The 12,156-nt window shown below is 38.8% G+C and overlaps 2 protein-coding genes across 3 annotated transcripts; both read right to left on the reverse strand.

Annotated features, from left to right (window-relative positions):
* Positions 1 to 824: 824 nt before the first annotated feature.
* On the reverse strand, positions 825 to 5,511 carry LOC117490186. Of its 2 annotated transcripts, XM_034139800.1 has the most exons (6): positions 5,381 to 5,511; positions 4,020 to 4,342; positions 3,438 to 3,742; positions 3,261 to 3,356; positions 2,596 to 2,634; positions 1,804 to 1,884 (listed from the first exon to the last, which is right to left on the reverse strand). In XM_034139800.1, exons 2-5 carry the CDS (start codon positions 4,326 to 4,328, stop codon positions 2,604 to 2,606), a joined length of 741 nt encoding a protein of 246 aa, XP_033995691.1. In that variant the 5' UTR covers positions 4,329 to 4,342; positions 5,381 to 5,511; the 3' UTR covers positions 1,804 to 1,884; positions 2,596 to 2,603. The 2 variants fall into 2 exon arrangements, with proteins under 2 accessions (XP_033995690.1, XP_033995691.1); XM_034139799.1 differs by lacking the exon at positions 2,596 to 2,634 and having other exon boundaries at positions 825 to 1,884.
* Positions 5,512 to 7,980: 2,469 nt separating this feature from the next.
* On the reverse strand, positions 7,981 to 11,556 carry tmigd1 (transmembrane and immunoglobulin domain containing 1). Its single transcript, XM_034139884.1, has 6 exons — positions 11,362 to 11,556; positions 10,195 to 10,265; positions 9,830 to 10,114; positions 8,458 to 8,745; positions 8,254 to 8,357; positions 7,981 to 8,175 (listed from the first exon to the last, which is right to left on the reverse strand). The coding sequence occupies exons 2-6, from the start codon at positions 10,256 to 10,258 to the stop codon at positions 8,164 to 8,166; spliced, it is 753 nt and encodes a 250-aa protein (XP_033995775.1). The 5' UTR covers positions 10,259 to 10,265; positions 11,362 to 11,556; the 3' UTR covers positions 7,981 to 8,163.
* Between the last annotated feature and the right edge of the window lie 600 nt (positions 11,557 to 12,156).

A 12,156-nucleotide genomic window follows, 5' to 3' on the forward strand; every position in this document is an offset into this window, starting at 1 on the left:
GGAGGACTGTTTACACTGTTGGGTGTATTTCTGGTAACCCAAGTGGCACAATTTGGACCTGCGACACGTTTAATATTAGTTATAATTGAATAGAAAGTGGAATGGAAAGTGGCTTTTAGCTATAGTCTGGCCTATATAGCATTTCTTCTCTTTTTGAGAATAATGTATTTTTATGCATGGCCCATAAAGATATATAATAATAATAATAAAAAAATGCATATATTGATGAAACTGACGGCACTATTTCTGTTGCTGTAGTACTGTATATTGGTCCTTTGGAACATTCTATCTATCTATCTATCAATCAATCTATATATAAATTGTTCAATATAATCAAATGTTATGTTCTAACAGTTAACAAATTCAATTGACTTATTGCTATTAATTGATTGTAAGAAGAGAAAATTCAATATTTACTCTGCTGGGTCATGTTTCTTTTACTGAAAGAATCTTTTTTTTAAACAGGGCTTTGTGAAATATACTTAATTTTACTTAGGGAACATTTAGCTAACTGAATCTAGAATACAATTAAAAACCAGTTTATACCATCCCACCCAATTTCAAAATATACATTGGACTCATATTTGTATGATTGTGTAAAATAATACAATGGCATAACAAATAGTATCATGCTGCAATGCACTTAAAATAACAACAACAATCCTATACAATTGTGAGTTTGATTTTAAAAGGATGTTGAATCAAAACCTTTGACATAAACACTGATTATCACTGACAAGAACAGCACTCGCACCACACTTTCATTTTAGAAAATTACTTTGTGTTGCAATAACAATAACAAAAAAGACAAGACAATTAGGGTGTTATAGTTTATAGGCTTTATTGTGTGTTTTTTCTTCACATTTTGGCACGTCATCTCCTTTTCATCACTGCGGAAAAGCGTACCGATACACAGAAATTGGCAGAGGAAAAATGTTTCTTCCTTTGAAATGTTATTTTGAAAGTCACAACACTAATAAGCTGCTGGATATGGCTTTATAACATAATTATAGCTGACATCAGGTAATGAGTCATTACACCTTCCCCCATTACATTATCAAATGATTTATGTGTACACTATAGATGCAAGAATCATCCACGGGCCATTCAAAGTGCCTTCCTCTGCCTCAGGGAAAGATATGAACAAAAAAAAATCCACTCAAATATAAAACAGTTCCCTTTCATAGAAAATCCACTTTAATTTAGCATAATCAAACATCATTTAAAAAAGGAATAATACATGTTAGTAACATTATTGCATACATATAAAGTAAAGGGAGGGGCATCTCCTCGTCGTCACTGAATTTAGTGTTAATCTTGCAGTTATCATTTTGGTCTTGTGCAGTGTTTAATTTAAAGTATATTTTAGAAACTGGAAAAACGTTTCTATGCAGAAAGTGAGAATCCAAAACAAAAATATTAGTATTATACAAATGTAACTAAAGACATGTGGTTGTAGCAGCTAAACAGGTACATACACAACAATATACAAATCCCTTTGGTAGCTACAATGAGGGTTTTTCACCCAGGCTAACCTAAGATATGTAAACATACAAGAATTACTTGAATGCGGCAAACTACACACATCACAGATATAAAAAAGCTGCCGTGTAACAGTCTCCCAGTATAGTGACAACACTAAAAGTAAATCTAACAGTGATACATCAATAAGGATAAATGTCTATAAAAAGGATCCGTGTATCACATACAGACATGCATGTTGTTCAGTTGGGTTTGCAGATAGTGTTCACAGCTGTGTGAGCCCAACCTCCCACTGTGGTAGAGAGGTTAGAGGCTCGACGTGTGAGGTTTGAGCGACTGAGTTTACCGCTGGGGTCCAACTTTCTCATCACTGCTCCTCCAGAACATTCCTTTGTGCTGGTCCTGCAGAGAGAAAGAGAGGACACAAATAACTACGGAGCATTTACACCGGAGGAGTGAGTGATGAAAGTGTCCACAGACTTTAAGCCGCTGCACTAATCCAATAAGTTATGGAAAATATAACTTAATAATCATTGCACTTTAAATGCTTCTTAGAAAACGTTTTTTTTTTTTTTTTTTAAATGTATTTGAACCTTTTTGGTTACTCTGAATGTAAAAAGGACTATGAGCTTCCTTTTTTATGAAATGGGGCTATATTATTATTCTATTTCAAAAGGAGAAAATGAAACCGGTATTTATATAGTGCACAACATTTTTATTTTTTAAAGCAGCAATTGAAAGGTAATATTTATGTTTAGGTTAAGTCCATTGACTTGATGTTTAGGTCCCTTGATAAGCATGTCAGAGCTGAGCTGATAAGGCAACAGAGTACGAGTGGATATGTAAAGGAGGAAGGAAGAAGGAAGTTTGAGTCTGACAGAGAAGAAGAGACTTGGTCAATGCAAGTTATAAATAAGTCACACAAGATCAACTTTTGATTGCAACAGGTCCGAGGCTTTCAAAATGTCACACATACGAGTAATCCATGCATCGAAATAGACACCATGCTGTCTCTGCCATGCGCTTTTATGTATCAAAGTAAATTAAAATCGGAGCACGTTTCCACAGCTCAGCTGGTTTTTAGTAGCATAGTATTCTGGCATTTGGATTTACCTTCTTCCCTACTCCACCACTAAGGAGTAGTCGAACTGCCTGTTGTAAGAGGAAAACAAACTTGCATTTAAACTTCAAAAGTAGCCTTTTATACAGTGAGGAGAGCTGTTGGATGCATGTAACGCAAACTGAAAACGGACAAGATCACAGCCCACCGTTTTATATTTTGAATGTCAACACAGGAAGTGATGTAACTGCACTCCAAGTTCTCTCAAGCACATTTTTGTAATTTACTCTGGCTCCAATACCCACACCCATACACTCTCCCCCTGCTGTCGTCCCTAACTCCCCCCTCATCCAAAATACCAAGAACACAGTCCTAGTTTCAAATATGACCGGGAAGAATGTGAGTCGGGGGAGGGAAGGAAGGGGGAACCACAATCTGTGCTGAGACTCTTAGGGAGGGAGGGTGAAGAGGGCGATTGTGCGCCTCTGAGGTCTCCTCTGTGCAGAACATGTATGAGTAACAGAAAGTGGACTGATTTGGTCCTCAAACACACACTCCCATGCTTTCATCTACACATACAAAGATTTAATTTTGCCCACTTTCAATCAACTATGTATTACTGACTACAAGAAAACATTGAATAAGACACACAAAAATAAAGATGTTAGAATTCAACAAACCCAGTGTTTAATACATAACAAAATAAAAGATGGTTTACCCTTTGTCTCTGCCAATGATGTTTTCAAAGGCCTTGGACAGATGTTTAAGCCTCCTGATCCCACTGGACACTGAATGCAGATCTTCATCAAACTTTCTGTTACAGTAGAGAAGCAAACATTCAGAAATGAAACTAGCAAACAAAATCTGAAGCACTTGATCAGAATAACAGACTTACATTCTCTTGTTTTCTGTGTTGGGGGAGGCAAAGGGACTTCGTAGTGCAGCCATGCGGACCAGCTGCCTCCGGCCTCCACCTGTTCTCACCCCTCTGACGGCAGCCTCGGGGGTCCTTCTTCCTCTGGAGCCGGGTGTACGCCTGGGAGTGGCTGCTGCTCGGGGCGTCCGTCTCGGGGTTGCAGCTCTGCCAGGCGTACGTCTTGGGGTGCGAGGGTTTGATGCGCCAGCTTCCTCTGCATCACATGTACCTGGAGTGGCAACCAAACACTCCTCACGTGCGCACTCTCTGCTCCTCTGCAGCCTCTGGGTAAGAGAGGAAAAGGACAGGAGAGAGAAGATGAGGGAGGACCTCATTGTCACAACATTTGCCTGATTAGGATGCAGTTACATCAGGACTGCAAGATATGAGGATGATATGCAATACATTTGAGTTGTTGCATTTCTTGATGATGATATTATAAACAGATATATTATAAAAGAGAATAGTTAAAATGCATTTCATACTTATACTCTCATCTCAAATATCTTCAAAAATTGACATAGTGATGAAGATAAATAAAAACCACACCAGTCCATCTACCTGATATACTCCAGTGACGGAGTTGCGAGCACTGCGAGTAAGTTTGTGGACTTTGTTGGGCTTTGGCTGCTCCTTCTGGGCCTCCCAAGTTGGATTCTCTGGGAGAGAGTTGGTCTGGACGGAGCGGAGGGGGAGACGCTTACGCAAAGACATTCGCAGAGAGTTTAGTGAAGAGGAAGAGCGAAGCTTGCGGAAACGGTCGGGGGCTTCTTGGGGGCTCTGAGCGTCGTCAGACTCATCAAGGACTGTGTGCGCCCGCCACACTCCCACCACAGCTTTACCCAATCCATCCATTATTGATGATGCCATTTTAACTGAATAACCTGCAAAAGGGGAGTGGAGTTGTAAACGAACAGCAAAGTGTGGATGATAATATCATAAAACATATTGTAAATAGCAGATTCAAGAACAAAGTGCTTTACACAGCAGTTAGAGACATTACAATGCAACTACTCCAGATCTGAGGCGAATGTCCGTTGCAGCAGATAAGCAGTCTGCATCATCTTTGATTATAATGTATCAATATTAAGTAAGAATTACTCTTGTTTCAGCTACAAACGTGTCAGAATCAGGATGTTCTGCTTTTGCCCTTAGATGTTATTAAATGTTTTGTGTATGTAATTAGGGAGTTTTGGACTGAAGCCTTTTGAAAACCTTACATTCAGATCTTAGAAAATGTGATGAGGATTTTTTTTAAATCAAAAGATAAACTGAAGATGACATTTGAAAGATTATAAATTGTAGCTGTACTATTTTGTATTATAGAAGACACGTACAGGTATGAAGACAGAGATAAACAGGTCTAACTCTTCACAGCATTCACCTAACGTTCATAAGTGCAAGATTGGGACTGCACAATTATCTGTAACTAACCAAAAATGTGAAACATGTGGATGAACAAAGGCCGAGAAATGACCCGTGACAACCTCTACAATCCAGTTAATCGTGTTAGTGAAAGTTTCGTGGCTTTTGTCTTTTCCGTTTAAAAAAAGAAGCTTTGCAGAGCCTCGTTGGCCCGTTTCACTTTTAACATAGTACGATAACGATGTGGTTCAAACCAAAACACAACCAGAGGAGCAAATAACACTGATATAGCACGTATGCTTCAAATAGGATTAATAATAACGTTACAAATTCGCACTCTTAACAATGACACGTCTTCAAGTAGCAGCAGCATCTGTGAAAGGCTAGTGGTTTTCATTCACAAACAACAAAAAGGGAGTGTTTGCGAAAGCACCGTTAGCTGCAGAAACATATTTAGCTAACTTAAATAAAACCTCAGTTTACACTTAATCAAATATACGCTAAATACCTCACGTTAAATACTAGCTTTAAAACCGTGAACTTTGTTGCTAGCTCACCTGAAAGCAGCAGTTTTGAGAATATTCCGCTTCAGCTGCCTGTTGTTTCTTTCTTCCACTGTTTGAATTTGGCGGTGGACCGCAGACCGCACCGAATACACGTCACCACGCCCTGCACGCAAAGCACCCTGTGTGACGTAATACGTTACGTCTCAACGTGCTCTTCACGATGTGATCAACAAGTGGTTTGCTTGAAAGATTAAAAAAAGCATCGTTTTTTCCCTCTAATTGATTAGTTTAGTAAGTTATTCAATAATAATAATAATCATAATAATAACATTAGTTGAATTTACATACAACTTTTTTTCGACTCTTATTGAGAGTTTCAAATATCTTACCTCATTAACAATGAATCTAAACACATATCAATGTAATGCAGTTCAATATAACAGCACCTTTATGTCGTGCTATCAACATTTTAGTGAATTATATAATGATTAGTGGGATTGCAATATAGATTAACAGTCAACTTAAATACATTCCCATAGGCTACACGATCTGTCCTGGTGCTCCTAAATACTAATACTTATTTCCCACTTGTGAAGCTTATATTTTATGACCTTAATAGTTCATCCTTATCTGCACTTTTAAAGGTCCCATGACATGCTTTTCCGGTTATTACCCGTCCCCTTGTGTGTTATATAGCTTTTTATGCATGTAAACGGTCTGCAAAGTCACAAACCCTCAAAGTACACCTTGTAGCGAGTAAAACTCTAACACAGAAAATACCTGTCTATGCTGCCCCAAAACGCCTCGTTGGAGATTTTTTTTTCTTCCATTTTTTTCTTCCTGGTCATAGTGACGTAACGGCTCAGAGCTCCTCACACACACACACTCACTCAGCCTTATCTTTTCTCAGCGGATCTCCGGCTGAGTTCCGCGGTGTCTCGTTGTCTCGCAGACCCCACGCAGCAACCAGGAAACGACACCAGTAATCCAGCTCACACTGTCCACTCCTCGAGCCTCAAAGGGCGGAGCAGCGAGCCCCGCAACGTCCCGCCAACACGGCACCCAGACCCCACGCAGCATTCTCATCTGTTTGTCATTACTTGTGTCATTTTCTGGTTGCTAACAAACGCCATTGTAACACATAAACACTGATGTTCCGCTGTAACGGTGGTGGACTCATCAGAACAGAGTGGGCGAACTGACCAATCAGAGCACAGTGGGCTCATAGGGAGGGGGGGGGGGGGTCAGGAGCTCCAACAAGCCGTTTAGGACAGAGAGTGAATACACATACTATACAGAGACGCTGTATGAGAAACCAATGTGAGTTTGGAACATTGAACTATGTAAATCTATTCTAGTAGACCTCAACAATGGAATTATGATCAGTAGAAATGGCCATGTCATGGGACCTTTAAACACAAATCTCATTAAATTGGAAAGAAAAGGTTTGAAGTAAAGTGACCAGCAGATGTCACTACAGACCTGCATGTCAAACATTCAAACCACCAGAGCTAGAGGCCTTTGTCAGCCTGTTGTTTTAGTCTGTAGAACTTTAATGAACTTTAATGAACGCATTAACCAGCCTGAGTTTATACTTTTGTTTCCACTTCTAACATACGATGCGATGAACCTGCATTCTTCGAAAACAGTTTAAGACAATTAGCAAATAAACATTTTCTTTTTGGCATGTAATTTGCACATATGAGACCTATTTCCAAAAGGTCGAACACATCTACCTCACATTATTAATAATTACTGACTTGTGGATACAATCAGGCTTACTGAAGAGCCTGACATTATGTTCTTTACTGAAAAATCAACCTGCAGGCAAAACCAAGCAAAAAGATAAATCCATAACTTGCTTTTCTTCATTCTGTATATTTGATAACAACATTTTATTGTGCACTGTGCAGCTATATTTTATGTGAACCTTTTAAGTGTTTCTTTATTGGTAACAGCCAAAAATCTAGACCTTGAACCCCATGACATGGAAGTCCTTTGGTCTCATTATAAGTAAATGTATAACATGATTTTAACAAGCTTTGATTGTTTTGTTGAGTCAGGAGTTAAAGTTTAGTGAAAATGTCGAAACTAGAGCCCAAGGTGGTGAGGAAACAAAAGCACTTTTATTTCAAAGATAATAACAAGAAACAGGCAATTGTACATCACACTTTGAAAAGTAACACGATTAAGGACGATCTCAAGGTCATAATGCAAACTGCCATAATCAACAGATTATACAGTCAACAGCATCCTACATATCGTCCAATTTCGAAGGACGTTTTTGGAAATTGCTTGATATCATATTGCTGAAGATTGGTTCAGATTGCGAAGAGCCAATCAGCGTAGCTTAGCACAAAGATTGGAAGTAGCGAACTTTTTAATCCGTATAAAACGTGTACATTTCATTTTGGCTTTATGGGGGGATACCTTTAGACAGAACCAGGCTATGATTAGTAGTTTGCATTTTATTTCAGTCTTGGTGTGAAGCTAAGTTAACAGACAGATTGCAGAATGCTAGGCAAGTGAGCAATATCCCCAATTGTTGAAATTTTTTTTTCTAATATGATAATATTTTTAAATTAGTGATCGCAGTCTTGCGCACGCACGCACGCAAGCACGCAAGCACGCACACACGCACGCACGCACTAACACACACACACACACACACACACACACACACACACACACACACACACACACACACACACACACACACACACACACACACACACACACACACACACACACACACACACACAAGCTGAGTCATGATGTCTCTTTGTTTTCTTTCATTTGATGAAGTACCCAAGTATGGTTGTTTTGGGCACAGCCTATTTGCAGCACTGTCAAAAGAGAAAAGAAAAATGAGAGGTTTAGTGTGTTTCTGCATGTAAGTGTGTTTTCTGTGTTACGTGTGTTACCTTTCTAATTCTGTTCCATCGTGAAGCAACGGCAAGAAGCACAGTAAAGAAGACCACCACCAGCCCTGCTATGAATGGCATCAGTGGGATAGTCAGGGTCTTGTCTGCAGTTTGGGATGAAAACAATGGTCAACCCACATTTTCTTGCATCTTATTAATGATTCATCCCTTCAAGTGCTGATTACACTGACTGTGTGAACTGACCTGTTAATGTGACGATGAATGTTTTGCTGTGATTTCCATAGATGGGAGACTCAGCTGTGCACTGATACGTGCCTTCATGCAAGCTTTTCTCCACTCTGTCGGCGGATATTGTGCTTGTGAAGCCGTCATTGGTCATAGAAAAGCCACCTGCTAATAGATCCACGGCACTTCCATTTAGTGACCAAGACACAGAAGAGACTGGAGGATTGGCCCAGATGTCACACCGCAGGACTAGCATTGACTCCTCTTCTACTGAAACCTCCTCAGACCCAGAGAGCTGAGGGCGATCTGAAGGGGGACATGTTTCAGTTGTATGTTAGGAGCCAGCAGTTTCAGCAACGTTACGGCTTCTATTGATGTCAGACAGTTGGTACATCACTTTGGTTCAGACTGAAATATCCTAACAACTTTTGGATGGATTGCCATTAGTCGTTGAACAGACATTCATGGTTCCCAATAACATATAGTCTCATAATTATTTTCTTAAAAGTCCCCTATTATACTGTTTTTCATCAATATATTATAGGTCTCAGATATATACAAAACATGTCTCTGAAGTGTTTGGCTCCAAATACCAAACAGATCATTGCAGCATCCCATAATCCCCTCTGTTTCAGCCCTGTTTCAAAAGTGCTGATTCTCTGTCTGTTACTTTAGATGAAAATAAGGAGCCCCTCCCCACGCCCCTCTGAGAGATATTTGGTTAAAAAGAACACAATGGTGCTCTAGGAGGAGATTCAGGTGATAAGGGGGGGGGGGGGGGGTGTGTTACCTTGGTTGCTGATTGGCTAATGGTTACACAACCCAAAAAAACGTTATGACATCATAAAGGGGTCAAAATCTGATCAGCTCATTTTCAGACAGGTTTTTATATAAATGGATCAGGACAAAAAGAGAGCGAATATTTTTTTGTGAAACTTTCAGAATCTCTTTACACAGAGGGGACACATGTTGATGTATAAAAGACATGAAAAAGTGGATTTTGCATAATAGGTGACCTTTAACTGAGATGGCAAACATAACAAGCATTATAGGCCTACACATTTAAGATTAAGCATGATGTTAGCAATTAATTTAAACCACTACTGCGCCTCAGCAAAGTCTCAAAGGCTGTTGGCTCTAGAGCAAAATGATCCTCTGGAGATTTTAAATAGTTTTCTCGTCAGTCTAAAGTTGAATAGAAAAGTTCAGTGTGGACCAAAGTGTTGGACCAACAGACTGGCATTGGCATCCCAAGCATGATTTAAGATAGTTAAACATAAATGTAATATTCTTTTTTCTCCTAATACATCCCCAAAACCCTTACAATTTCCAAAATGTTTATTATCATTTTTAAGTTAAACATAATTTGAAGTGGTTATTTGTGACTCACATGAGACGTTCAGGGTGACTGAGGCCGTAGCTGTGGCATTATTTCTCCGGCGACAGGTGAAAGTGGCCCCGTTGTCTTCATAGAGCACGGGTGTAACACACACACTGCTGAGGCCCATTTTATTTTCTTCTGTCAGGCGGACAGCGAAGCCATTCCTCAGCCACTGCAACTCTTCGTCAGCCTCATGGCCGCCGTCGGGCTGACAGATCAGGGACACAGTCTTCTCCAGCTCGGTCTGTATAACACCCTCACTGTCGACTGCTGGGACCGTCTGAATTGTGACACCTTAGGAAATACAAGGGGGAGAAGGTTAGAATTTGTCTGAAAAGAGCAAAGATTGTTTAATTGTTGGTGACCAGACTTACCTGAGGTCTGGGTTGCACAGTACAGTAGCAAATGGAAAAGAAGGGCTCTGAACATCAACTCCATTTTGGCTCTTCATGGGATAAAGATAAAGGTGAGGGAACGATACAGTTTATGAGAATAATATAAAACCTTTCATACATTCAAAACTCATTTAATTTAGGTCACATATACATAAGCATTTTCTTAAGAGAAAAAAATATTAAGTGGCTCCAAATGTGTAGCAGTTGAAATACACATTATTCAAATGTGTATAACGTTTTTATATTGCTTTGTGTTTCCTTTGTTATTGCTTTCTTTGCAACAAATAAATAAACCTCGCAGAATATTCTCAATAGTTTTTCTCTACCTCATTAGGTTACCAACATCTGTGACACAAACAAACGACTTAATAAATTAATGATTTGTGTTTTCTCCCTCGGTATAACTTTCCAATTTCCCTCCACTCTCTCAGTCGATCTATGTTTGTTTGCAGGGTAAACCTTTTCTCCGGTGTACTTCTAATAGGCCTAAAACAATGAAATTGTTAAACAGGCTTCGAGAATAATGATCCAAGGATTAAAATGTTGTGCATGAATGATTCAAGATGATGATGGATTGGTTTTAAGAATGGTTTTAGGAGCACAAAATAAAATGCTGTGTTCAACACAGCTTTCCCAAACATACAAAAATGAATCAGATAGATTTTTCTCATTGAGTTGAAATACATTAACTACACACTTAGACTTTGGTAATCACCTCATTAAGTGTATAGGACAGATCATGTTCAGAATATCTGAACTATTGTGATGTGTAATCTTTTAGCAATAAACCGAATTAAGCCGTCATATTGTGTTGCATTAAGTAAACCAATTGTATTGTTACGCTCTGTTATCTCTCATGTTGCTTTTACAAGATTGTGAAGACTACATTTAGAAGTCCTGCCTGTTAGATCTGTTGTGAAACTATCCCTTTGTATTAAAGTATCCTATAAATGCCTTTCTTAAAAGAGACAGTGTGTTCTTGCTGACATTAATTAATTAAAGTTAAAAGCAATGTAATGTCAGTTTGATTAAAAAACACTCAATAGAGAAACCATTTTAAAAAAGAAAGAGAAAATAACCTATACCAGCAACACATTACCAAATGTTCTTTTAATAAAATGTACGAGACGTACAGTAACCCCTTACCTGAAAGTGATTATTTCTTCTTTTTTCTTGTCTTTGTATTCTTTAAAATGTTCCCTGTGTGTGATAGGAGAAGGCGGAGGAGTATTGGGATCTACGGTAGCTCTGAAATGCTTCACATGCACATCAGGACCTTTTTATAGCTTCCTTCACTCTTTTCTCATCATTCTACTTTCCTGTTCCTGCCAGCAACCTTTCAGTCCTCCCACCCCTGATTTTTACATTTTTATTGTTGCATAGTTAAAATGTGCAAACACAAGGACACGTTTTTTATTGGCTTTAGTCATTACAATAGTACTAAACCTTCTAGGGTGTGGATCTACTGTAACAAATAAAATAATTTTACGGGTTTCTTCATATTTGCTTTCAACAGTTGAAGGTTTTTAAAGCACAATTATTTATTTATTAAGCAGATAAAGCGAGTCACAGTCTGCTAATTTTCAAATTCAGATGATCTGTATTTCCTGATGCAAGAAGAGAATTACATTCAGGCTATTTTGATGTAATAAAAGACATGGAACGTTTAAAGGGATGCATTAATTGCTTTAAAGGGATGCATTAATAGCTTTGATTGACAGTAAGAAGAGGCCAATGCTCCAATTCAAACACTGAGTAAGTGCATTGAACAAATCAATGACTGGATGTGTCAGAACTTTCTCCAATTAAACAAAGATAAAACTGAGGTAATGGTTTTTGGAGCCAAGGCAGAACGTATAAAAGTTAGCGCTGAGCTTCAGTCTGTAATGTTCAAAACAACAGATAAAGCCAGAAATCTAGGTGTAGTCATGGACTCTGACC

Source organism: Trematomus bernacchii, unplaced genomic scaffold (assembly GCF_902827165.1).
Source record: "Trematomus bernacchii unplaced genomic scaffold, fTreBer1.1, whole genome shotgun sequence".
In the NCBI taxonomy this organism is placed as follows: domain Eukaryota; kingdom Metazoa; phylum Chordata; class Actinopteri; order Perciformes; family Nototheniidae; genus Trematomus; species Trematomus bernacchii.

Coding starts and splice junctions, on each gene's coding strand:
- LOC117490186 (XM_034139799.1), bottom strand. CDS start 4,328: ATGGCATCATCAATAATGGATGGATTGGGTAAAGCTGTGGTGGGAGTG. Junction 3,743..4,019: donor CCGTCACTGGAGTATATCAG/GTAGATGGACTG, acceptor TCTCTTACCCAG/AGGCTGCAGAGGAGCAGAGA. Junction 1,885..3,260: donor ATCATTGGCAGAGACAAAGG/GTAAACCATCTT, acceptor TTCTCTCTGCAG/GACCAGCACAAAGGAATGTT.
- tmigd1 (XM_034139884.1), bottom strand. CDS start 10,258: ATGGAGTTGATGTTCAGAGCCCTTCTTTTCCATTTGCTACTGTACTGT. Junction 10,115..10,194: donor CTGTGCAACCCAGACCTCAG/GTAAGTCTGGTC, acceptor GTATTTCCTAAG/GTGTCACAATTCAGACGGTC. Junction 8,746..9,829: donor AGTCACCCTGAACGTCTCAT/GTGAGTCACAAA, acceptor GTCCCCCTTCAG/ATCGCCCTCAGCTCTCTGGG.